Here is a 26,230-nt window from a genome sequence, read left to right on the forward strand (position 1 = left end):
TTCACGGGTTACCCGCGGGTATTTTTACCTGACCCACTCAAGGCCCGTGAAAATCGAGCCCACTCAAGGCCCGTGTATAGATTCACGCGGGAGATCCAAAATATAACGTGTATAGATTTACTATGAAGTTCCACAATACACCTCATTTTTTCTTGGTATCCGCATTCGACCAATAACTACTCACATTCATTTATTTTTAATCTAATATGAGTGGTTAAGCAACAGAAACGAGAGTTGTCTTGATACAAGTGTACAAATCTATATGAGATTTATTTTGGAACGGGGAGCATGCCTTTAGATGTGCATTGAAATTGGTGCAGATTTTTTTTTTCTAGAAAGAATAGAAGCACTTCCCTTTGTTTGATTAATCAAGTGCTGGGTCGATGATGGTTGGCTTGACCGGGAAACAATATATGGACCTGAATCATTAGCAGTTCCGTTTTTTCATACTAGCACAACGTGTCAAAATACTTTTTTTCACGTGGCATCGTTTGTATTCTTCAGTATAATTAGTAGTATGCCTGCGTCGTCTGGGGAGGGATCGCTGTGCTCCAAATGCCAATTTGATGCTCAATATAACCTGAATGAATGTCAAGCTACAACTAGTACTTCCCATGTGTTGTCTACCTGTTATTTATGCGCGCATTCGATTCAGCTAATCCACCTGATCCGTTTTCGAACAACTCCGAATCGAGGAAACCAGACGACGGCTTAATTTGTGATGATTGTAAACCTTTTGATTGATCATTAAAATCTCTGTTTCCCCGCAACAAAATAAACAAAACAGTGGCTTAATTAATCCTCTCCTCTTGCTTGCAACTTGCAGGCGCCACAGCACGGGAAGCGGCATCACAGAGTTGTCCCATCTAGGATGTTGATTTACTATATACGTAGATGAGGCACGACCCAGACACACTGCAGTGGTTGCTTGAGACCGTAGAACGATGGGTAGTACAACTTGGTCTCCATATCATAGAATGCCGCCTGCTTTCCATCCTCCGAATACCTAGGAAAGTAAATTCTGTTACCATGCCCACCTTCCGGTGACGCCACGGAGTAGGACGCCATGTAGTCCAGAAACAAGGCCGCACCACCAATCTCATGCATCTCAATCCAGACCATCATTGCCTCGTCGAGCTTGAATACTCGTGGTGGCTCATTGGCGTTGCGTACGAACACCGAAACCAGCTTCCCTCCGAGCTCAACAAGGTAGCAAAACTCTCTGCCCTCGTGGTTCTGGCTTCTCCAAGATCGTCCATGCATTGTTAGTTGGGTCAAGTGTCCCCAAGTTGCCCTTCCTACCGAGGCAATAGAACTTGTCATGGAACAAAACAGGATTATTGAATGCAACCGGGAACAACGGCTCTTGGTACTCTAGGGCATGTTTTTCGGTCCACTCGTCCTCGCTGTCCTGCCAAGTGTAGACACCGACGCGGTTGCCATCATGGTTGCTGTTGATGCCAAAGAAGACACAGTCTGGAGACGTCGGGTCTGCGTTTGACCACCACAAGCCCTTGTAGTGGTATTTCCTTTCGAAAATTGGAGCTTCCACCATCTCTCTTGTGAAGGGGTTTATAAAGACGAAGTCAACGAGATGTTGACACCGGTCGACACTGCCACCCAGCCATTTTTCGAGGATCGGAAAAAATGCTCATAGGCTTCGTCTTCGCCATCGAAGAAAAAATTCATCGTCTTCGTCTTCGCTATCGTCGGCTGGGTCGAATGCTTTAACCCGAATGGTGTACTCCTCGCCTCGGAGAGGGTCAAAGAGCTTGCACAGCTCACCTCGGCCGGAGCAGTGCATGAGCCAAGGCCAGACCTTGGCTTCCTCAAATGGACTGGACACCATGCTCCATGTCTTGCACACGGCTGGAAATCGAATACGATCCACCAAAGATAGTTTTGAGACGACCAACTCTAGCAATTCGATTGGCAGATCTTCCCATGGTGGCGTTCCAGAGGTTGCTGCTGCTTGTTCTTCATCTTCCACTGACTGGAAGCTGGATTCACAAACCTCTTTCGGCGCGATGTGGTTAGTCGGCAACAGTCTTAAATTTCTTCCACCTCCTGCAACGCTGGCGGGACTGCCCAGAATACTCTGCTCCAAGGCTCGGTAGGCTCTGGGAGGATCTTCTGGAAGCTGACGGTCATGTCGTCCAAGCAGAACTTGTAGAGCCTCTCGCAGTCGCAGCTCGACGCCACGAAATACACACAGTTACCCTGCTGCACAAAGCTGCCCCCTGCCTGGGCGACGGGCACGGAGAAGCCATGACGGCCGGAGACGAGGAACGCGCGGTCGTCGCCGATGCTATCCACGCTGCTCCACTCCCTGGACTCGAGATCCAGGCGAAACACAGCAATGGCGCTGGGGGTGCCGTCGTTTTCAAACATCCTGAACTGCTCTATGGGCACGACGAAGAGGTCCCCGCACGACTCCACAAGACAGTACCCCGTCGGCATGTCGTGTTTTCTCTTACCCCTAGGGACGACGGTGTGGATCAGCCGCGCTCGGAGCACTTCGTCGTCCGGACCGATTACGGCGAGAGTGTTTGAATCGCCGAACCAGTAAACCTGCCCTCCGTAGCTGATCAGACGGCTCGTGAGGCTAGGCATCGGCGACTGCGAGGCGAGGTCGGACCACTCTGGGTCGCCGGGGCGGCAGTGGAGCAGCCACCTGTCTAGAGATCCATCCTCTTCTGACTCGCGTGAGATGGCGACCACCACGGCGAAGTCCGGGTGCGCCGGCGAGGGCCCGAGCGAGGCGTATGTTACAATGTTTTCCAGCGGCTCGCGCAGAGGAGGCAGCGGGATCGTCTTCTTGGACGTGGAAGATGATGATGGATCGCTCGCCGGATGATCCGGAGGTGAGGCGGAGGAGGAAGCATTCGGCCGTGGACTCGTCGAGCATCAGCAGCCAGTCTCCGCCGTGGATGCAGCCTAAGCACGTTTTCCCTTGCATCTCCGGGACGGACACCCTGTGTGAGCTCCCGTCCGACGGGTCAACGAACGTCAGTTGGTCTCCGCCGCGCGTTAACGCCTGGACCAGCCATGGCCTCGTGCCGAAGCCGGACAGCAGCGCAGATTCCTCCTCTTTTGTTGCAGTCATGTTGGGTCTAACACGAAACTCCTTTTCTTTCTTTATTACGATCAGGAGATTATATATGCATCCGGGAGTAGGGGAGTTCTTGGTGCGCGCTTCCGGTCGCCGATACGGAAACGAGCTCAAAGTTCGATTTAGGATAGGACAGGCGCGTATATATAGCCATCCGGGCACCGTTGTGTTAGGAACTACAGTAAGTAATCTTGAGTCTGAGTTCTGAACGTGTCTGAGTAGTACAGTACTAGGTTTAAGTTGGTTTGTGCTGTTAGTGTTCACGTTGGTTTAGGATTTGTGTCGTGTGCAAGCAGGTCTGGCAGTGCATGCATATCGTAGCTTGTAATCAGGTTGTAAGTTGTAACGAGAGACCAGAGATTTGATTTAAAAGAAATAAAGACACGAGCTAGCCGCGTAGAGTGCGTTTTCACGTGATTGATTCTCGAAATAAGCCAACACGTTGATTCCTTTTTAGCCTTTCTTCGGTGCATCCTCTTGTTTAAATCAAGCGCGGAGATTAAAACATATGGAGCACTACCTTTTAAATTGAGAAGGGTAGTTTAGTCTTGTTAGTCCAAGACTAATCCTGAGAGTTTTGCTCAACTTATGGTTCTGCTTTGAAGGTATATATATGCATAGTTTGTTAACTTTTACAACGGGATTTTTAGGAGAAGTGTGTCTGATCAGATTTGTCGAGAAAAAAATATATATTGATCATATATAGCAGCTGCGTCTTTCATGGCGAAGCATGGATTTGGCCATTTGGGCTAAGGCTCGAGTCTGGGCCAAGAAGGTATCAAAGCCTCCGTGGAATGAAACACACCCTTTTAATTCTCATCACAATTTCTAGTAGACGGGGTAGGCGTTGATGGGGCCGCTACAAAATTTGTATTTCAAACTTGATTCGGTTTGGGGTCGGTATGTAAATTCATCGAGGAGTTTTCCTTTTTCTGAGATGATTGGCCATTGATACGGTACTAGCCGGATACGCAGGCGGGGGGCATTCCTCCTTTTCGAAAAGAGAAAAAAAGCCGGATACGCGCTACTCCGGACCGTTAACAAAACTAAAATTATTAGGGGACCCAAAACTGAAGTAATTAGGCGATATTTTCTCTTTTTTCTTGAGGCAAGCACACAAAGAGAAATTAGAACAACATCAATCCACAGCAACATGCACGCAAGTCGAAACGGTAAAAAGAAGAAACATTACTGTGAGGCTCAACCAACCAACAATAACAACAAAAAACAAAAAATGCAATGCCGAGCTCAGTATGACATCTCCATACTATTACACTTCTGATTAACAACCTCCACGCCTCAATCATGTAACCGTCCGGCGGTCTGAATCCTTTTCAGACCATCGCTAGACTTGTTATTTATCTGTGCAGACCAATCCGTCGTCAAGATTTCGATTTAGCTTGAGCATCTTGCTGCGTGTTCGTGGGCGTGGACAACGCGAAGCCAGCGGAAGTGCGGAACAGAAGGATGATGGTACGTTTGTGCTTCTCTCAGGTTTCATGGCCAGTTCCGTTCGTCGCCTCAGGCTGCCTCCGAGCCCCTTCTTCTTCGGCTTCAAGGGGATCCGCAAAAGAAAATTGTCGTAGTAAAATAAAATTGTTATATGGACCGAGCCGTAAATTCTATGTGACGACGACCAAGTCAACGTTTCCCAAACACGAGTCAAGATGCACATGTGGCGCGATCAATTCTACGTGGTAAAGAAAGACAAGTCAACAAGTCAAGTCTTTCATGCCATGGTCAAATGGTCAAATAAGTTAGAGTAGGCTAGAAAGGTGTGGGATGAGACTTTTGGTCCACCATGGACCATCCCTCACTTCCCCCTCATGGTGCACACAAAAGTTATGAATCAAAAGAGCTACTTTTACCATTTTACTCTCACTTTTAACCATGGTCTTTTGTTATGAACCCCTAGGCTATAAATATTCCCCCATGGGGGCATGTACCATTCACTCTTATTTGAATAAACTCAAGGGAAGAGAGACATAGTGCTCTCTCTAAGGTTCGCTCTCGCACGCCGATTTCGACTGAAAGTCGATCGGCCTCAAGGAAACCTTCTACGGGACTCTAGTTTCGAGATTCTGAACTAACCTTGGTTGGCACGGGCTCGAAGGAGAAGGGGTTGGGTTATAGTTCCGAGGGTATCCTAACCTCGATACTTGTAAAGATGCGTTCGGTCCAAGTACGAGACGGCCCCGACAAACCTCTCGCCAAAAGGTGTCTTGGAAAGATCCGCTCAGCCCAAGCCCTTGGCTAACAACCCCCTCGAAGCCTTTCCTAACATAGGATTAAGTCGCACCCGCAGGGTCGACCGAACCTATTCAAAAAATATTGACGTGTTAACTTGTCCAAGTATACGGCGACCTTCGCTATAAGGCCGGCGTACACGCCCTACTTTTATACCCGCACTTGTGCCATCGAGCATTGGCACCCCTTACTCTAATTGTTGTCAAGAACAACAACAGTGGCACCAACCGTGGAAAACCCTCGCCGCAATTGAAGATCTAATGGCCCCGACGAAGCCGACTTCATCAGGTCCTCAACTTGCCACGAAGTCTACACGGTTGCAAACGAAGAAAGCAAATGCCTCGGGGGTTTCCGAGAAAGAAGGAACCCTCACCAATCCGGACGTCGCCGCTAGCATGGTCGCCACGACAAAAGTCGCGGTCGCCCCTCCGCTACCAGCCATCCCGGAAGGAACCGAGGTGCTCGAAACCGTCGTAGGCGGTCCCTCGACACTCACCAACGTAGTGGCAAGGATCGACGAGCTGCCTACGGTTGCCGCCCCCGCAGGGGATACGGAACTCGGCATGCCTCGCTCGATGGGCTTCGCGCCACCTTCCCTACAACTGGTGGTGACCTTGCCCTCGGAACCTACGAGAGGAAACAATGTGGCGTCGGGAGGATCCGCGCCAGAAAACCAAGGAGTCCCGGCCTACGACCCCTCCAACCCGGGATTACCTCCACTGGCACTCGTCGCGATCGCCCAAGGAGCTCCTTGGTATCATCCTTATTGGGGGCTTCCGCCGCATGGCGCTCTCCAAGTCGCACACACTCAACATCAACCTCGCTTTGCTAGTGCCCCGCAAGCGCCCCTTGCTCCCCCCGTCGGGGTCGAACAAGGCGGCCACCGGGTACCACCTCAAGCTGCGCCTCGCAGGGAACGAGACCCCAGCGTGCATGGAAACGAGCAAGTGGCGGAATCCGGAGCCCGTGCCGGCGGCGAAAAGAATTCTCGTCGACGCTCCGACCCTCCAAGAAAACGCCGAGATCATTCTCCAAGCGACCCCTCTAGCGACGAAAGCGACGAGGGAGGACCTCGCCACCGAAGGAACCAAAAGAATCGGCCGACTTGCAACCCGCTCACGCGGGAGATCCAAGACGCACCTTTTCCGCCAAGGTTCAAGCCACCCACAATACGGCCATACGACGGGGAGTCGAATCCTTTTCAATTCTTGGATGTCTACTCCACCGCCATACGGCCGCCGGGGGAGGTCTCGTCGAGATGTGCAACCTCTTTCCGCTCGCGCTCACCGGAATGGAGCAAACTTGGTTTTATAACCTGCGGAAGAACTCCGTGCACTCATGGGAGCACCTCCAAGAGGTCTTCATCGTCAACTTTCAAGGAAACTTCAATGAACCCGTGCAGCCTCACGAGCTATACGCCGTAAAGCAAAAGCCGGAGGAATCCCTCCGAAGCTTCTTCCATCGCTTTGCAAAGGTGCGAAGCCAAATCGCCAACCCGTCGTCGACCACCGTGATCGACGCATGCATGCAAGGTCTTCTCCAAGGAGAAGTGAATCGGGCTCTAAGTCGTAACCCGCCGAAGACGACCGAGGAGCTCTATCGAATCTTGCAAGAATACGCCCAGGGCGAAGACGGGGACATCGCCAAAAAAGACGTGCCACGCGCCGCTCCTGAAGGAGCTCCCTCGTCCGACAAACCCTCTGCGCCTACTTCGTCTTCCAAGAAGAAGATGAGGTGGGGGAAAAAGGCCCCCGGCAACCAAGCCCGGAAGATCTTCGCCGTCGAAGGACAAGCACCATCCCAAAAGACGTGGTAGCCCAAGAAGCCACCTTGCCCCGCCGAGGGAGCAACTGGGAGATGCCTCATCCACAACTCGGCAAGCCACAACACCGAAGAGTGCAACACTCTCATCGCGGCTCATGAAGAGTTTCAGGCACGAATGCAAGCCTGGCGCAAGGATGAGAAGACAGCCGAGGCTCCACGCCCCGCCAACGTCCTTGTCGCTGACCCAGCACCCAAGGAGGATAACCTCCCGTTTCAAGAACCTGCACATCACGTCGGAGTGATACTCGGGGGCTCTACCACGGGACGGGGGTCAAAGCGACAACTCAAGGAGTATGCTCATGAAGTCAATGTCGTGGGAACCTTCACCCGGACACCACCACCCAAGTGGGCGAGCGTGCCAATTGCCTTCACCGAAGAAGACACCAAGAGGATACGCTTCCCACATGAAGACGCCCTCTTTGTGACGGCGATCGTCGCCAATTGTGAGCTCAAGAAAATTCTTGTGGATGGCGGAAGCTCCGCCGACATCCTATATCTGAGCACATTAAAGAAGCTGATGGAGCCACAAGGGGGATACAAGAACGGCTCGCCGCAGCCATCCCTTTATCCCCTCACCGGTTTCGTGCCGGGGAAGTCCATTCACCCGCTCGGACAAATGGAGCTCCTCACGACCTTCGGAGACGCCACAAATCATCAAACCTAGCTCGTACGGTTCGACGTGGTGGATATGGGGGCCTCCTTTAACACCATCCTCGGGAGGACGACGCTAAACCGACTTTGCGCCGTCCACCACAACTTTTTGTGCATGAAGATCCCAGGCCCGAAGGGCGTGACAACGGTCCGTGGCGAGCAATCTTCCGATAGAAAGACACTCTACCGCCACGAGACCAAGTGCGCCGAAAAGGGAGAATCATCCAAGAGTATTAACATGATTTCGAACGCGGGAGCATCCGAAACCAATCTCCAAGAGCGCTACATCCCTAAGCCCCTCCCCGAAGGAGAACTCAAGGAAGTACGCGTCTCCCAAGATGACGTCACGCGCACGGTGAAGATCGGAGCCGACCTCCCGAGTAAACTCGAGGAGGAACTCGTCGACCTGCTTCGGAAGAATTCCGACCTCTTCGCTTGGTCACCTTCCGACATGGGAGGAGTCCCGCGCGACGTCATGGAACATCGCCTCGCCGTGAGACCCGACAAAGCTCCCGTAAAGCAGAGGCTTCGGAAACTCTCCACCGAGCGAAGCGAAGTCATCAAACAAGAAATCGCCAAACTCTCCAATGCTGGTCTCATCCGAGAAGTTTGGCACCCTGAGTGGTTAGCCAATCCGGTCTTGGTAAAGAAAGCCAACGGCAAGTGGCGAATGTGTGTCGACTTCACCGACTTGAACAAAGCGTGTCCCAAGGACGACTACCCGCTCCCCGAATCGACCAACTGGTCGACTCCACGGCAGGATGCGAAAGGTTGAGCTTCTTAGACGCCTATTCAGGGTATCACGAATGTCACATGACCAAGGAAGACGAGGAAAAGACCAGTTTCATCACTGGTTTGAGAAACGCTGGCGAACCTTTCCAACGCCTCGTCAGCCTCATCTTCAAGGAACAATTGGGGAGAAACGCGGAAGTCTACGTTGACGACGCCGTCATCAAAAGTCAAATTGCGAAGACCCATCCCAGGACCTGCAAGAAACCTTCGACAACCTCCGCAAGTACGGCGTAAAGCTCAATCCGGAGAAGTGCGCATTCACAGTTCGAGGAGGGAAACTCTTGGGCTTTCTCGTCTCTCAACGAGGGATCGAGGCCAACCCGGAGAAAATCCGGGCCATCATGGAGATGGAGGCTCCTCGCTCCGTCAAAAATGTGCAACGTCTAGCAGGAAAAATGGCGGCCTTGGGACGATTCGTCGCCCGGTCAGCCGAGAAGGGTCTTCCTTTTTTCAAAGCCTTGAGAAGTCTCGACAACTTTGAGTGAACCGACAAAGCTCAAAGGGGCTTCGAAGAGCTCAAGACTTATTTGTCGACCCCTCCGCTTCTCACGAGCCCAAAGCAGGGGGAACCTTTGCTCCTGTACCTTGCCGCGACCCCGGTTGCCATAAGCGCAGCACTCGTGAAGGAGGAAGACGGCTCACAACCCCCGGTATATTACGTGAGCGAAGCCTTGGAAGGAGCAAAGGGTCGATACACCCAGATTGAGAAAATCGCATATGCCCTCCTCATGGCCTCTCGAAAACTCCGTCATTACTTCATGGGCCACAACATCATGGTGCCAACTACCTTCCCACTCAAGAAAGTCTTCGGCAATAAGGAAGCTATCGGAAGAATCGCCAAATGGGCAACGGAATTGGCCCCTTTCTCGCTAGAACTCACGGCAAGAACGGACATAAAATTCCAAGTCCTGGCTGACTTTGTGGCCGAGCGGCATGCTCCACTAACCCCGTCCGAAGAAATCGCATCCAAAATCGAGCCCCCCAAACCACATTGGATAATGAGGTTCGATGGCTCCAAGCGCCTCAACGGCGCCGGGGCCGGAGTCATAGTCATCAGCCCCGAAGGCAAGATCTTGAAATACACCGCTCATCTTGACTTCAACGCCACCAACAATATGCCGAAATATGAGGCGCTACTTCTCGGGCTTCGACTGGCCAAGGCCATGGGAGTCCGATGCCTTCTCATCCAAGGAGACTCCCAACTGGTGATAAACCAAATGGACAAGTCATATCAATGCCTTGATGAAAGGATGAAGAAATATATCGAAGAAGTTCGCAAGATGGAACGGTATTTCCTAGGTATGGAGGCGTGACGCATTCTGCGAGGAGAAAATCACCTGGCCGACAGGTTAGCCCGAACGGCCGGTTCCAAAGAACCGCTGCCACCCGGTGCATTCTTCGAAGTAATTCGTGCCCCATCCATAAAGGAAGAAGCCGACGCCCTTGACGAAGCTTCAAAGACTAGCATGGTCATCGACGCTCCACCCTCTTGAATGACACCGATTATCCGCGCCTTGAAAGGCGAAGTGGACGAAGAAGCAGAAGGCCCGAGCGCCAAAACTCTGCTCGCAAAAGCCAAGATGTACGTCCTCCTCGACGGCATCCTATACAAGAAAGGAGCTGCCGCATTGCTTAAGTGCATAACTCCTGACCAGGGAGCCGAGCTCCTCCTGAAAATCCATTCAGGAATATGCGGCCACCATCTTGCGCCAAGAGCCACCGTGGCAAAAGCCTTACGTTAGGGATTCTATTGGCCCACCATGGTGCAAGACGCAATCACCATATTGCGGAAATGCGAAGCTTGCCAGAAAATGGCTATGTCAATCCATGCGCCCGTGACTTTCCTGAAGAATATTCCGATAACATGGCCATTTGCACGCCGGGGAATGGACCTTCTCGGGACTTTCCCCGCATGCAACAGGGGCTGCAAATACCTCGTGGTGACGATTGATTACTTCTCCAAATGGATAGAAGCAGCGCCGCTCGGCAAGATCACGTCACAGGCCGTTCAACATTTTTTCTGGGAAACATCATATGCCGATATGGCGTCCCGCGAGAGCTAACCGTGGACAATGGCAAACAGTTCGACTGTGCGGAATTCATCAAATTCTGCGAATGCCTTGAGATCAAGCTGCACTTCGCATCCGTAGCTTACCCCAAGAGCAATGGCTCATGCGAAAGGGCAAATGGACTAATCCTCCAAGGACTCCGCCGAAGAGTAGAGCACACGGTTAGCAAAGTAAGGGGAGCATGGGGAGATGAACTCGCTAGCGTGGTTTGGGGCATACACACCTCTGTAAGCCGTTCCACGGGCCGAACACCATTCTCTTTGGTGTATGTAGCCGAAGCAGTTCTTCCCGTCGGGCCGAGTTCCGCTCACCTCGGGTTGAAAGGCTCCAAGAAGCCACCCCAATTGCCTTCATCGAAGATGAAGAGCATCACAAGACGGCTATCGATCTTGTGGAAGAAGCTCATGACAAAGCCCTCATGAGGCACGCCGTCTACGAGCAAAGCGCTGCATGCTTCTACAACACAAGAGTGCGGGAACGAGCCTTCTCCCAAGGAGATCTCGTGCTGAAAAAGAACGTCAACCCAAAGCTCCAGCGCAAACTCGACCCTAAACAGGAAGGACCATACCGCATCACCGTAGTATTGGGAAATGGTGCATACCACCTCGAGAATATGAAAGGGAAAAATCTTGTCGGCCTGGAACGGCGACAAGCTCCGGCGTTTCTACGCCTAAGGAGGACCTTCAAGGGCAATCCTTGCCGCTCCCGAAAAAAGACTATCAGCGCCCAACCGGCCGTTTCCCTACGAAACTACGAGGGATCGTAAGTGCCAACAAGACCGCGTTTACGTAAGGCTTGTAAGCGCCCATCAGGCCATACCTTAAGACAAGGAAGCAAGGATCAATAAAACAAGTCCTTGAGGAAAAATTAAGAGTGACACGAGACACTCACATGACTCATCGTCGTAAAAAGAGCCGCTGCCCCTGTGCCGCGCACTGAGGAACGCGGAAAGGCCTCCGTGGGCCCAAGCATCCTCTAAAGAATGTCCACGGACATAGGTCGCTACTAGCGACTTGTTCCTTGGTGGATCTTAGCGTGCCTCGAGGCCATCCGCCAAGTAGAACCAAGTCCCTCGAGGGCCGGAAGCTCCTTAAAACGCATTTAAAGAGAACCGTAAATAAGCGAGTTATGCATGAGCAGGCTCAAGGCAACGCACGAAGCGTCGAGCCTGAGCACGAAGAGGAGCACCCTGGTCCGCCAGAAACTTCTTCGCCCCGTGAGACATCTCACCCTCAAGCCCACTCATCCCGGCACCGTCGTCCAGGACTGTCGCAACCGCCGACGAAACAAGTCGGGCACCCGTACTCAGGAGGCACTTCTTCACGGTAGACTTAATGAGCTCCACCTAGGAAGTAAGCACCCTGCTCGCCTGGTCTCCGCGGCCGCGAGCTCCGCCGAAACGCGAGAAAGCTCGGCCTCCACGGCCACCACCAAGTCCTCCTCAACTCGACGGGTCCTCGTAATCTCGTCCCTCTGGCGCTCCTCAGCAAGTCGAGCCCTAGTCTCCGCGGCCGCGAGCTCCGCCGAAACGCGAGAAAGCTCGGCCTCCATGGCCTCGCGCCGCACCCTCTCCGAAGCCAACTCGCTCAAAGAAAGGGTAGACTTGGACATCTCCACGTCCAAAGCAGCGGAAAGCACCCCCACCTGAGTCTTAAGGGCAGGAAGGGCGCCCACGGCCTTGACCAAACCCCTCACCTACAAAGAAGAGGGAGTTAGCACAAAAGCTAACCCAAAGAACCAAGGGAGGTACGTCACGGATGCTCACCAGCTCCAGTGTCACGAAAGGGTCTCTCGGTCCATCCACGGTCGATGGAAGCACTCCATCCCTCGCTTGAGTCGGGGGCTCGCCCTCAAGAACCCCGGGCTCCGCAGCCCTCGCACCTAAAAACAAACCAAGGAGATCATGTCAAAATCATTCGGAAAAGGAATGACGTGACCAAAAGAGAAGGGCACTCACCCGAGGTAGGAGCATTCTCCTCGGGACGCTCGCGACCAATGGAGAACACCTGGACGCCCGCACCGCTGGCTCCGGTCGACAACTCCACCACTGAGTCGCTCCGAAGCCGAAGCCCTGTCTCGCAAGTGAAAGCCTCAACCTCGTGACTTGAAGGAGGAAGAACTTGCTCAAGTCCAATCTTCCCCTTCATGTGCAGGTCCAAGGTCATCCTCAGGGGGGACCTCGACTCGCCCACGACAGGATCCGCCGAATCCGCCGGGCCGTAGTCAAGAGAAGGAGAAGGAGTCGGGGGAGCCTTCCTCTTGCATCCACTCGACGAACGAGGTATCTTGGGAACCGGCACGACAGGCACCGCCAAGCCCAGCACCGCCGTTCCCGCGTTCGCCTTCCCGCAAGAGTCCCGCAACTTGGACCCCACCGCCAACATCGACGGTGTGGCCAAGTGGGAGTAGCGATCGTCCACTCGGAGAAGACGACCAAGCTTCGGGTCCTGTCGCACCGGCACCATCTTCCCGAAGCACCTCGTGATGATGTTGTGGAATCCACCCTCGCTGATCTTGGTCTCGTAGTTGCGGTGCTCCGGTCCGCCGTATGGACCTATCAGCTGCGCGGCCCACAACGCCGCCCTCTCCTCGGAAAACGTCGCTGAAAAAAAGACAAGCCAAAATTGTTAAGTACCTTCACAAGGGAAAACAAGCAAAGCACGAAGGGGAGAGGGGCGCCACTCACGTGCGGTGACAAGCTGTGGAGGACGGAAAGATCGAGGGATCCCAATCTCGGACCTCGGACGGCTCCTCATCATGAAGCGTCCCACCATCACCATCTCCTCCATGAGGTCACGAAAGCTCCTCTCGGCGGACACCTCCTTGATCTTGGCCCCTTTCCAGAAGTCGACTGATCGAGGATCGCCGGGGTGAGACACCTCCCTAAGACCACCGGCCCCAGAGTGCCGAGGAAGATCACCCGTGTGCCGAAGACGGGTCTTCGAAGCCCGAAGAAGAAACCACTGGGACTCCCACTTGACGAACAACTTCTCCGCACTCTTCCCCGGCATGAGCAGGAAGTCGTCCCCAAAGCCGGAACGAAGCCTCAGGTTCACCTAACCAAAGACGCTCAGAGCAAAGCCGTCCGGAGTGAGCAGCTCCCTCACCTCCACGGTAAAGCAGAAGAGCAGAAGCTTCATCGAAGCCTTCTCGTGAAGCGCCGTCTCACACAGCCACCTGAAAACGTTCAACCTCACGATCGTCGACGGGTGAAGCTGGGCCAACTCGATGCCGTATGTCTCTGGGAACTCTAGCAAGAAGGGGTGAATAGGCACACACAGGCCGGCGTGGAACCAAGCCGAGAATGCCACGATGCATCCCGGACGACGCCACTGGTCGAGCCTCACCTCCTCGCCATCGGGCAGGATACCGTCCCCCTTGGGGAAGTATCCCGCCTCCTCCAGCTGGGCAAGATCCTCGGGAGAAGGTGGTCGTGTGCCCAACCTCCGCCGTCCACCGGCGCTGTCGGAACCAAGGGAGGGCCACCACGAGGGCTGAAAGAGACCTTCTTCTTCCGCGACGGTTGGTTCGCTGCAAGCTGCGCCGCGAAAGACCCCCTCGGCGGCTCACCAACCGGACGCTTGACGTCGGGTCCTGCCATCTCACCTGCAAAAAAAGATCCGCCAAGAATTAGCCAAATAAGGTCATGTTCCGAAAAGAATCGGCAGAAGAAGGAAAACTACGGGCCTGGAGCCAAAGCCCCCGTCCCGCGCCGCAAAAACAAAAAAGAAGAGGCCGCAGCTCCACGGGCTGCAGGCCCACTCGCTCATCGGCCCACCCGCGTAAAAAAACAAAAGGACGATAGGGCGGGCTGCCGCCGCGCCCTCCGGGCGTTCGACAGAATGCCCGCGCGCCTGCGTCCCTGCCCTCGTCCGCGCGGACGCCTCGCTATGCCTACACTCACGCCCGCTCTCGCGCGCCGCAACCCGCTGCACCAAGACCTTGCCCACGCCGCGCGCCGTCTAGCAGCACCACGTCCGCGCGCGCCTCGCCGCGCCCGCTCTGGCAAGAGCGCGGCTAAGCGGCTGACAAGCAGGGCAGCATAGGACGCAGGATCGATGGCGAGGCCGGCCAGGAAACCTTTTGCGCTCTCGTGGAGCAAGGAGAGGCCGAATAACTCTCCGGCTTTAGTATTTGTATCTATCTTATATGTATATGAGCCAGCCAAGAACGGAGCGATGAATAATACCAATTGATTGGCTTTGGATGCACATGTTCCGGGGAATAAAACTGGATCTAGAATTTACGCATATGTACATGATATCAAACATGAGGGGAAAGGCTACAAAAGATATATACAAGTCTTGGTTATATTTTGGGAACTTGACATGAATCAACGCATGGTGTCACAGGTTTGACCAGTATATCAGGACAAGGGTACGGGGGGCTCTCTGGAAGTCTGGATGACAGGATCGGCTAATGCCTGACCAAACAGCTTCAGCAACGGCAACACTGCAGGAGGGAATTTAGGTGCTATGCTCTTCAACAGGGCACCTTCAGGACGGGTCCCCCAGTGTGCTAAGGTCTTCAAGAGGTGCCACCTTCGCAGACGTCCCCACGGCACAACGGGCACACCCTGCAGCATTGTATCGGCAAAACTTCAGTAGGGCATGGGGCTAGGCAACAGGGCCTGGATTTATGGGTGATCGAATCAAATTGCCATTTTGCATCAGGAGGGGGCCTATTTTTACCTGTGTATTTCTTTGAGCCACTTGTCAACACACTGCAAGTGGAACTCGTGCTTACACGGGAGACTTCTTATCTGATCTCCATCCTCGTATTCAGTCAAGCAGATATGGCACCTGAAGATACAGAAGCATAAGGATAACATTTCAGCATTCTAGAAAAGACCAATGAGAAGAGACTGGGCAGGAAAACCGGGTCAGCAGAATTTCAATTGTTGCAATCTTCCAATACCACAACATAATTCAGAGTATTTGATAAGATGACATGTAAAAAACCACCATTCTCAATTCCTGAGTGCAAGACATAAGGCAAAGTCGAAGAAAAAAAGGAGAGCAACAAGCATTTTCCTGAGCTTGAGCAGTAAAACTGACATAAGCCGACCACAGAATTCAGGGTCTATAGATGCAGTTTATAAACTTCTACTCACCTATCACAACATTGTAAACCCCCTTTACCAGGCGCTAAAACCAATTTGTGCAAAGTCTGCAAATTGTGTCTAGTAACAGTAATAAGAACAACTAAATATGGCTAATTAAACTTCAGTGATTTTAACACCTAGCTTGGTATGATAGGTATAATGTCCAGAAAACTATTGGTATTATCCAGAAGATGCTTACTTCGATGCCCACACTGAGCAGCTAAAATTACATGATTCTTAGTTAGTGTCTCAAAGGATGTTTTGCATGGATTATCGTAGGTGCAAGATAACTGATAGTCAGGCAGTTTTGTTCAAGCATCTATTAGAAATATACCAATATCAGATCAAATAGAACTGTTTCCTAGGTAAATTAGAGAGATTAAAATTACAAGAAGCTCACTGTTCCAAATCAGCACTGCATTGGGCTGTCTCAAGCTTTTTGTAGCTCTTACATGGTAATGAATTGACCACAGACTCTGGAGCTTGAACAGAGACCATGGACAGTGAAAGTGATGCGGGCTGCCGATGAATTTCATCCAATACCTGAAAAGAATTGCGCAGACAAGCATACTAAGTAACAGAAGATATATCTTATACAAAAGCAATAAGGAGCAGTAAAGTTCACATAATCGCATCATCCAAATATTGCAATCCTAGTTTAGACAATGGGTGCAAAATTAACTTTTGGTTACAATTTACACCCCTCTACTTAATTTGCAGTTTCAAATAAGCCTGAACTATCCAATTTCATATTTCTAATTTACACCCCTCTACTTGATCTCATAAGTTCACTAATCCTAATCCTCATACAGATACAGCCATGTAACAATCCCTTCAATACTCCTTCATTGTGCTACTTAAACAAGTTGACACAACTTCAATACAATTACTAAAATAGTAAATACTAGAAATCCAATCCAATTTAGTGCTTTGAAATTTCAATGTGAATATGCTGAAGTCTGGAAGAACAGTAGATGGCAATCACATATCATTGTCAAAAGTCAAAAGTACAACAGCAGAGCAGCTAATAAATTTTCTTTATACCATATATATTCAGTTGGATCAATTAGTTCTTTAGTCTTCTACTACGAACACAACTAGAATACTGATGATAATCCAATGAATCATACTTGATAGAAATTAATTTTACAAGGAGAATGCTAAAGAGTTTTCAGTTTTGACAAAGGGTCCATCTAAAACAGATGAAGGGATAGAGCAACCTCAAACAATGCCTCCGTTAACATGACAATTCTTGATATACTTGCTCGGGCACTAGATTCTTCAGCGACCAAGAAAGAATCACAGGTGCATCTGCCAATTTGGTGAATCCCCAAAGGACAAGCAGCAGTACTTTGTCCATTGCCATTATCGAAAATAGCACGACGATGCTCCCTAATCTGTAATACAAGAACAACACCAACTTGAGGACATGTGTGCATGGGATCCAGAAACAAACAATTAAGACCGTAAAAGCAATGCTACTGAGTCTAAGAACCGAGTTAAGAACACATCAGGCATAAAAGAAATGCATAGATGACACCGGACATGCAGACATAGGAAATATGTTTAGTTCACAGAATTCTGAATATGCTGAAAGCAAAACAATAGAAAAGCAGCAATGATTAAGGTACATGTTTTAGTTTGGATACTAGTACCAACCTACATCAATAATGAAAACATGTTTTGTATATAGTGATACCAACAACATTATCCTAAATATGGAACTGTGATATATCAAAAAGTAGGCAAAGGTGCAGAGCTTCAATGGTTACCCTGGATCTTGAATACTGGTTTAATCTGATTGATCCATGGCGTCTGCGATGAAAGTACCGTGCCTCCTCAACCTCATCTCCGAAAAGGTCATCACCAAGGTCTAGCCATCTAGTGTAAAATCCCAGATCATCACTGTCTGAATCTAGATAGCCTCTAGAACCACGTCTCGAAAATGAATCCCATAGAACCCTTCTATGATTCCTTCTTGTTTCACTGCTACTGGAATCTCTAGAGCGTCCTGGGCCATCATTTGAGAAAATGCTAATCATGTCATCATGCAATGTACTTCCATCAATCTGACCATGTGACCCACTGGGTATGGGAATATCTGCTCTGCTAGGAGTTGCATCTGGAATTGATTCTCCAATGATGGATGATGCAGTTGAAGTAGCAGGCAACACAGGTGCTAAGCTAGATTGAGAAATATCTGATCTTTCACTCGACAAAACAGCTGCGGATGAAGTCCTGTGGAGAGTTATCTCTCCGTCTTCCAAGTCAGACATGATCCTCTCAGATGTCATCAGCGAGGAATGGAAATCAGATTGAGACATGGAGCCACCAACTTCTGTAATGCAAACTGCGTTGATATGAACATTATGAGGGGCATGTTCTACAAGCTCTCTAGATGTTCTCTCAGCATTGCTACCTTCATCACTGAAATTCCCTCTAATCATGGCATCTTTTCCCGATGAACTCTCAAGACCACTTGTTTCAGATTTTTGAATTCCTGGCTCACCTTCCTTGTTGTCATGGCACTCTAAAGAATTGAATCTGAGATGGTGACTTATGGTGCTTGAAGACGGATGCACTCTTTGATCTGGCTCACTGGAGATGCGAAGATCCTTAGCAGCCATAGAAGCCCGGAAATCAAGCCTAGACACTGCTCGCTCAACTTGCCGAGATTCTACCTGTGGAAAACACCTTCCTGGCATCAGTTAACAACCTAGATAACAACACAGAAGGAAAATAAAGCAACCTTGTCCACTGAAATGATGAAACCATGGCCCATCAGCATACAGAATGATGCAATATCCCAAATTTACTTCAACTTATCACTCATGAGACTGAACCCTTTTAATGTGGAATGATTGATTCTGCTAGCTCTGCACTCTTCATTGATGTGCATTATGAGGGTTCCAAATAGGCTAGCAGATTAAGATGCAGCTAGTTATTCACGTTTGCATGACACGAAAATGTAAGGAATGTAAGGAAGGATGGTAAGTGTTCATTCAATTAGTCAACTCCTCAACCATACTTATCATGATTGAACAAGCAGTAGTTCAAAACATGGCCATTAAAAGCTCCAAAAGCACGTCTACTTTCCATACCACACTAGACTTTCTCCCAGCAAAATCACCATCCCCAATCCCACAACCCAGCGCCGGGAACCACCAACCAACCAATCCCTGGAGACAAATCCACGCCTCGGCAGACCCAAGGAAAGCCAACTCGAGCGCCCAAACCCAATCGCGTTCGCCCCTCGGTGCATCAACTCAACCCAAGCGACGACGCCGGTGCCAGGAGTGACCGACTAGTGACTACCTGGTGAGAGCGCGACGAGGAAGCCGAGGCGGCCGCGACGAGCGCCCCGCCGTCGCCGGCCGCGTCCGCCGCGGAGGAAGATCCCCCGCAGAAGCACCCGGCGACGCCGAGGCCGATCCGCCGCCGGCCGCGCGACTGCGAGTCGGCGCGGCTGCTTCCGGCGCCCATCTCGCCCGCGCGCGCCTGGATTCCGCGCTCTCGCCGATTTGTCCGAGTGCGGGGGAGGGGGAGGAACTCGCTTGGGTAGTGTCGCGGATGCAGGGGGTCTGTGCCTGGCTGTGTCCCTTTTACATTTGCACACGCTTTATAAATTGCTTTCGCTCGAAATTATGCGAGCGGCACTTAGTTGCTGGATTTATCTCTTCCTCAAAACCATTGACTTTTTGCATTGGAGTCAAGGACGAAAAGTGGTGTATCTAATCGTGAAGGAATGTGTAAAATGCAGATTTTTTTTTTCTTGCGAGTCTGGTGTTAATTGTCAGCTGCCGTGTACACAACCTAATACTCCATATCTTGCAAAAAAGAAAACCTAATACTTCCTCCGTCCAACAAAGAATGTCTCAAATTTGACCAAATTTGAATGCATCTATACACTATCATATCTAGATACATTCAAATTTTGATAAACTTAAGACATTTTTTATTGGACCGAGGAAGTACTCCATCGTGGCCTCCTTTCAAAACATGACATTTTTCCTATAAAAACACGAACAAGGAGACTTTAAATTGTTTGATTGTTTGCCTCAGTGTAATAAAATCACTCTTCGACGAAGTACCGCAGATGTATCCGTTCTTTACGTGTTTTCTTGTTTATGTTAAAGGGAAGATGCTGGACACGCCCCTATCGGCAATCATGACCATGCTGGACACCTACTCCCTCCATCTGCAAAAGACCGTTCGTTTGGCTCCGTCGCTTTTCCGCAAAAGACCGTTCGTCTGTGGTTTGGCGATGCAATTTTTCATTCACCCCCCCACCCGGTCTATGCCTCGTTTTGAGCTAAGCCCAACCCCAAATCCCCATAGTCTCCCCCAACTTCCTTCCTTCTCAATCCAATTGCAGATTCCCATCGCCCCAGCTTCCAATTGAAGCCCGTTGCCGTCTTCCCGGAGTAATGGCGGCGGTCCTTATAAGCTGCCGGAGAGCCCCTCATGCATCCCACGGAGTCAGCCATGGCGGGCGGAGGAGCGGGCAGAGGTGCCGGCCAGTTCGCTAGGGCCTCGCGGCGGCCGGCGGAGCGGCACGAGCGGCCGCGGATCCGGAGGCCCCCGTCCGTGCTCGTGCTTTCAGGCCTCATCCGCATGCGTTCCCGCCACGGAGGATCTTTCGGCGGAGGCAACGCGGGGCCAAGCTCGTAGACCTAGATGAAGACGAGGGTGGCGATGGCGATGCAGTAACCGGCGATGGTGGCGGCGGTGCTGTTGTTCTTGTGCATGCCAGCATGTGGACCCTACCAACATGCATTTTCGCAGTGGACCCCACCATCCTCGGCCACATCCACGTCGATCTCATGCTCTTCACGCGTCTTTAGCACGTGGCCCCTGCCAGCACTCATGTCCATGGTGGACTCCAGGACCGCATCCACCCCGGTCTATTGTGTTTCACGCGTCTTAGCATTTCGGCATGTACTAGTATGGGTGTTCGTAGTGGACCCTGCCACTCACGAGTGCATTCACCCGCAATCTCCATATCCCTTTGTGGTCGCCTTACCCCTCCCATCTTCCCTTTAACATAAACAAGAAAGCAAGAGATGGAGGCGACAACAACCGTCCACCGAAGCAGAGTCAGAATCCCGATGGCCGGGCATGGCTACGAAAGCGATGAGGTGACAAAAGGTTATAGTTTGGCCCCTCTGGACAATATTAGGGGGTAGAGTTTAGCCGGTGGCAAGGAAAACCCCCTCTTTCCTGAGATTGGAGGGATGGTCAGGGCGGCGGCGGACCAGACGGTGCTGATGGTTATATTACAAGAGAAAAAAATACTCCAGCCACACATAAAAATAGGGATGAAACCGGATCGGATTTAGTCAGATAGTGCTTGTATATCATATTCCATTCAGTATTTTTTATTGGATTCAAAAATGGTACGAATGTGGGCTGAATCAGATAGGGTATGGTAGCGAAGCGGTGCCGACCAGAAACGGATAATGATGTGGCGGGTGATCAAGTTTCAAAAATTCAAATCCTTTCGAGGCTACACTCAGAGTAGACGTACGGTAAATCTCTCGAGCCACGTGGTACCGTACTGAGAGTCTTGTACAAGGAGTGGCAAATCATTGTTTTGACTTTCGACAACCATTGCCTAGCATGTATACCTACGCTCGGCCACATTGCACCCTCACCGTTCTTTGCGTGCAAGCAAGCAGATGGACACATCGATCCGTGTACCATAGATACATGATTCAATGATACACACACATACGGCCAATCGAACTGAAAGCTCCATTCCCCAGCTAATGCTGGCCATATATACCACACCAAATTAAGTTCACGCGCTCGCTCGCTCCCGCCGTTTATTCGAACGGCCTGCCTCCTGCCCGCTGGCTGATCTGATCGCCCAACGGCAACCTGCTGTGGTACCATGCATCCATCCATCGTTTCGTTCGGTGCACCTTCCATTTTGGCGCGTCCCGGCGGCCGCCTCAACGTAGGCTAGGCTGGCACGATAGCAGTGGGTCCTCTCAGGTTATGGTTACGGTTACCGGTTTTGGTGGTCAGTTGCTTGCACCAGAAAGGCGATGTGTAAGACTGCAAGTGTAACTAGTGCTGGACCAACGTGTGCTCGGGTTACAGTCTCTATCAGTTTTCAGTTCCACCACGTATTATTGATTCCGACGATGTGAGAAGACGACTTAGACGAGCTAGCCTTATCCGTTTCGCGCATATATAGAGAGGGAGAGAGCGAGAGAATGTGCTGTGTTCTTCTAGCCGCAGTACGATATGAGGAATCAATGATACTACTCCGTATATATGGTATTGGAACTCAGTTCAGAATTCAGGGATCGATCGATCGAGGATACCATTCGTTCCATAATTCTTGTCAAAATATTATATGTATGTATCTATACATTTTTTAGGAATAGATATATCCATTTTTGGACAATTTTAAGACAAAAATTATGAGACGGAAAAAGTAATTGCAAATGTTTCCTTGTCTCTGAAATCTCTAACCGAGTACCAATACCAAAGCATATGCCTATAAAACATCTGATAATATCCAAACCAAAAGTATTCTTTAAAGGAAAGACACTCACAACCAAATTGACAGGATAACCAACAAGATCTTATTGGCTATTTAATACCACAATGGAATTGATTTATAGAACACAAATTAGCTTCAAGGTTCAGAGGGAATGCATGCATCTGGGTGATGGTTCGGTACGCTTGACCCATCAGGGGTGCTCGGCTGCTTCGTGCCGGCCGGATGTCTGCTAGTGGCGCGTGCAGACACTGACCGGTCCAGGCCGGTTTTAATTCCATCACTTTATCTTTATCTGTTCATACGAGAATAAAAGGACCGAATCAAATCATTGCCAAAAATATACTTTTTCTTGTATGTTTAGGACTTAGTTGCAATAGTGCTTTTATATTAGCTCTGCGCGATTACAGTGCTGCATGCTGAATAAAACTCGAGGAGACATTGGCTTGATTAAACTCGTGAGCCAAGGAGGCAACTGTAATCTAAGCAATACTCGTAGTTCCTTACTCTTGATTTATTTCATTAAGGCATTAACTAGTCAGAGGGAATGTTGCATCTTGGATTGCCGATGCCAGGAATAACGAACTTCGCAATCAATCTGGTAAGAACCATTGGTGGGCCGTATGTATTCTTGATGCAGATGTTTTGGCCTTTTGAAGTCCATATATTATATGTTGGTCCAACCCAGTAGCGTAGCGGCCCAGTTCCATTACGACTCCAGCAAGCTGGCAGAGTTAATTCCATCGGTCAGTACTTCACCTTCACTAGTACTGCTAGTGATGTTCCGCATCACGAAGGTGCAAGTCGATTGAGGTTCACTAAAATGTGATGGTAAAAAGTAAAAAACGTCGTTGCTCAGAGTCCCGGTCGATGCACTAACAATGTTGCTACGACCAGGAAGTAAACGTGCGACGACCTTGCACGCACTGCATCTGCACGCATCGTCTACTCAGAGCTCTTCTCTGTTACCCTGAAGTGGATTTGGGCCGTCCGTTTCCGTTGATCCGAATTTCCAGATAGATCTATACTGTTCTCACAAGATTAGCAGTATACTGTACCGTTGGGTCAAATTGAGCAGTACAAGGGTAATTTCGGAACTCCAGCACGGCCCAAACGGTGATTACGGGCCGACCCTTATCATTTCCTCTCCCACCCCGTCGTCCTCGCTCCCTTCCCCGATTGAACGCCGCCTCCTCTCCTCCGATCCCACACCGCCGCCGCGCCCTCCCGTCTCTGGCTCCGACGACACGCCGGCAAGCACCCCCACCACCAAGGCTGCCACCTCTCCCCCCTCCCCGTTCCGAAGTCCGTCAAGGCGCCCGGCGCCGCGCCTCCGGTCCCCTGTTGCAGAGGCCCCAAGGACCAGGGGCTGCGCTGTCCAAGGCAACGGCGTGCAGCTGCAACTCGCGGTGGCGGTTGCGGTGCCAGTGGCGCTCGTGGCGATGGGCAGCGTGTCTCGGCAAGCAGCGGCAGCGGCTCGCGGCCTCGACGGGGCCCTTACCTGCGGCGAGGCACGATGGCGGCAACAGGGCAATGGTGGCCGCCACGGTCAGGTGCCGAACCTCGTATGTGAGTTCTGAAGCTTTTCTTATGCAGTTTCTTTCGCATTTTCCTGTAGCCATATGCTTCGCTAGTTCTATCCTTGTCAAACGACTAGTCATGCAAAGCTTGTTTTCAGTACAGAGTTACGGGGTATTTTCAGATGAAACCAAAAACATAAAAAAAATGCACACATGCCACAATGTTCTTGCCATGAGTCTGCAGCCCGCACAAGATATTACACCGACAATAACACACGCCGATGCTCGCTACAATGCAACATGCCTATGGCAATTAATAGTTTCTACTGTAAATAATATTGTATTCGTATACTAAAATTTAAAATTTCCCTTGTTATTGATTGTCACTAATTATCACATTTCGGATGTTATTAATGTTTGCAGGGTTGTAGTTTATCGATCATGGATGACCTTCTTAACAACTACGCAGAGGAGATGGTCAATTATTGCACAATGGCTTCAAACAGTAGTTTCCTCGAAATGTTGGCTTCCACTGTCGATCTTCTGAAAGAGAAGGAACTACTGTACCAATTTCATAATTAGAGAAGCAACTTGACCCTCTAGCTTGTCACGCAAAGGTTGACGAGAAGAGGTGTAAATGTAGGACATATGCAACACTTTTCTCGCTCATGTTAATCATGTATGTTGCTAGAGTATTAATCCTCATTGTGTAAATTTCATCTGTTCAAAATCTCCAACCTTCATTCATTGTGCTATCCAAGTTTCTCATCATTCACTGTGTTGTCCAAGTTTTACTGGGATTTACTTGCATGCAAAAGAAAAGGTGTGCTTAATATGGCATGGCATCAGACAATTCAATACTTGAGGGAATTTTTATCATATAAGCCAACAAACGACAAATCTATACTTTACATGTGATTCAGACTGACTTTAAGTATGAAGAACATCACAGTTTTGGTCTGAAGAACATAAAACGACAGAATTTAGGCCATGCTGCATACATACAGTTTGCTAAACCATACAGTTGGCAAACATCAAATGCAGCCATGTACATTAAGATAAACACTCATCTTCATCTCACTTCATCGAATAGGTAAACCATACGGTTGGGAACAGTTCACCAGGTGCCCAATTGTTTCAGTTCATTACAAGATGCACAAACACATTGTATGACACAAACATTGAACTTCAAATGTACTGCAAAATCAATGTAGCAAGAGCACCATAACAACATCAAAAACCATGGGGAACGACATAAAAAACCATCAGGAACAAAGGAAGCCATCAGTGGTGCAACTTCCGGGTACGGAACGCCACCAAGTGTCTCTACCGCCTGACCTAATTGCTTTGCCCAAACCGCTTCTCCCTCGAACAGCGGATAGCTTCACATAAGAACCTCGATTATGCACCTTCTCTTACCTGCAATCAAATTGCTTCACATAAGAACTCGAATAAATAATTTTAAGACGCTGAGGAGAGACATAAAGCTGAAGATAGATATACAGAAACACTTGCTTATGCATTTTTTGGTTTGCTAAGGTCTCGTGAAACAGCTTCAATTTAATCACAGATACATGTCACATGATCTCAATCCAAGTATCAATCTATTTAATCACAGATGCATTCAGCTTCACCGCAAAAAATAATCAAGCCTACAGAAAATCTTTGGGCTGCCAAGATCAGCTCATTCCTTCACCATCAATAAAAAGATTTTTTTCATCAGGCCCCCCATCTCCATTAACCGACACCACAATCGGTTCTTACAACAACCCTGTTTAGAAGAAAAAAAAACTAAACATTTAACAGAAGCAACAAGGGTAAAGCCTCAAATTATAGGTTGGGCGTGCCTCAACAAAACTTGTTTCTTATTTACTGTACAACAAATTGTTTCATATCAATTCCTATTACCAAATTACACTGACCAATGCCATGCCTATTTGTATTTACTGTACAACATGTTGTTTCACATCAACACATCCATCAGAACGTCGAGTAGAGGATGTAGCTTACTGGCTGGCAACGACTTGGGCGACGACTCTGATGATGGAGACGGCCGGCGGCGGGGGGCTTGCCGGCGAGTTCGACCAGGGATCCAACCCGGTGGTGCGTGGCTTGCTGGCGAGATCGACGAGCCGCTCGGCCGGGGTAGGTCGACGAACGCCAATCCGGCGGCGCGTGGAGCAATCGGCGGCACCGGGCCGAAGTAGACGAACCCCTGTCTGGCGGCCGTGACGAGGTCTACGAGCGGCAGCGGCTGCGAGGTCGATGACCAACGGTGCGTGGGGAGTTCGGGATCGACGGGGCGACGCGAGATGGGGATAGCCACGAGAGAGAAATGGGCCTGGGCCCGTTAGGAGAAAATAACTTTTTTAGATTTTACCCTTAATGCTATTAAATGGG

At 50.2% G+C, this 26,230-nt stretch overlaps 3 protein-coding genes and 1 long non-coding RNA gene across 5 annotated transcripts; 1 reads left to right on the forward strand and 3 right to left on the reverse strand.

Moving 5' to 3' along the window:
* Positions 1-1,201: 1,201 nt before the first annotated feature.
* LOC112271703 lies at positions 1,202-13,428 on the reverse strand. The gene is made up of 7 exons (XM_024461472.1): positions 13,382-13,428; positions 12,653-13,297; positions 12,461-12,576; positions 12,340-12,390; positions 2,220-2,817; positions 1,786-2,133; positions 1,202-1,557 (listed from the first exon to the last, which is right to left on the reverse strand). The coding sequence occupies exons 2-7, from the start codon at positions 13,158-13,160 to the stop codon at positions 1,202-1,204; spliced, it is 1,977 nt and encodes a 658-aa protein (XP_024317240.1). The 5' UTR covers positions 13,161-13,297; positions 13,382-13,428.
* Positions 13,429-14,868: 1,440 nt separating this feature from the next.
* Positions 14,869-19,414, reverse strand: LOC100833892. Of its 2 annotated transcripts, XM_003570268.4 has the most exons (6): positions 19,115-19,412; positions 17,572-18,480; positions 17,020-17,196; positions 16,200-16,342; positions 15,387-15,497; positions 14,869-15,271 (listed from the first exon to the last, which is right to left on the reverse strand). In XM_003570268.4, the coding sequence occupies exons 1-6, from the start codon at positions 19,280-19,282 to the stop codon at positions 15,223-15,225; spliced, it is 1,557 nt and encodes a 518-aa protein (XP_003570316.1). In that variant the 5' UTR covers positions 19,283-19,412; the 3' UTR covers positions 14,869-15,222. The 2 variants fall into 2 exon arrangements, with proteins under 2 accessions (XP_003570316.1, XP_024317783.1); XM_024462015.1 differs by lacking the exon at positions 14,869-15,271 and having other exon boundaries at positions 16,189-16,342; positions 19,115-19,414.
* Positions 19,415-20,284: 870 nt separating this feature from the next.
* Positions 20,285-24,605, forward strand: LOC104584302. The gene is made up of 3 exons (XM_010238556.3): positions 20,285-20,466; positions 23,389-23,875; positions 24,254-24,605. The coding sequence occupies exons 1-3, from the start codon at positions 20,285-20,287 to the stop codon at positions 24,410-24,412; spliced, it is 828 nt and encodes a 275-aa protein (XP_010236858.1). The 3' UTR covers positions 24,413-24,605.
* Positions 24,606-24,709: 104 nt separating this feature from the next.
* LOC104583835 lies at positions 24,710-26,190 on the reverse strand. The gene is made up of 2 exons (XR_731886.3): positions 25,841-26,190; positions 24,710-25,249 (listed from the first exon to the last, which is right to left on the reverse strand). It is a non-coding gene; the product is annotated as an uncharacterized LOC104583835 (long non-coding RNA).
* Positions 26,191-26,230: the final 40 nt, after the last annotated feature.

Source organism: Brachypodium distachyon, chromosome 3 (genome assembly GCF_000005505.3).
Source record: "Brachypodium distachyon strain Bd21 chromosome 3, Brachypodium_distachyon_v3.0, whole genome shotgun sequence".
Classification (NCBI taxonomy): domain Eukaryota; kingdom Viridiplantae; phylum Streptophyta; class Magnoliopsida; order Poales; family Poaceae; genus Brachypodium; species Brachypodium distachyon.

Excerpts from the sequence above, each read along its gene's own strand:
- LOC112271703 (XM_024461472.1), bottom strand. The coding sequence starts at position 13,160 with ATGGTGCCGGTGCGACAGGACCCGAAGCTTGGTCGTCTTCTCCGAGTG. Across the intron at positions 2,134-2,219 it reads GGGCAGCTTTGTGCAGCAGG|AAGATCCTCCCAGAGCCTAC; the intron begins GTAACTGTGTGT and ends GTCAGCTTCCAG. Across the intron at positions 1,558-1,785 it reads CATGCACTGCTCCGGCCGAG|AGATGGTGGAAGCTCCAATT; the intron begins GTGAGCTGTGCA and ends CCTTCACAAGAG.
- LOC100833892 (XM_003570268.4), bottom strand. The coding sequence starts at position 19,282 with ATGGGCGCCGGAAGCAGCCGCGCCGACTCGCAGTCGCGCGGCCGGCGG. Across the intron at positions 18,481-19,114 it reads CCTCGTCGCGCTCTCACCAG|GTAGAATCTCGGCAAGTTGA; the intron begins GTAGTCACTAGT and ends TGTTTTCCACAG. Across the intron at positions 17,197-17,571 it reads ACCAGTATTCAAGATCCAGG|ATTAGGGAGCATCGTCGTGC; the intron begins GTAACCATTGAA and ends CTTGTATTACAG.
- LOC104584302 (XM_010238556.3), top strand. The coding sequence starts at position 20,285 with ATGGCGGGCGGAGGAGCGGGCAGAGGTGCCGGCCAGTTCGCTAGGGCC. Across the intron at positions 20,467-23,388 it reads GGCAACGCGGGGCCAAGCTC|TACAAGGGTAATTTCGGAAC; the intron begins GTAGACCTAGAT and ends CAAATTGAGCAG. Across the intron at positions 23,876-24,253 it reads ACGGTCAGGTGCCGAACCTC|GGTTGTAGTTTATCGATCAT; the intron begins GTATGTGAGTTC and ends TAATGTTTGCAG.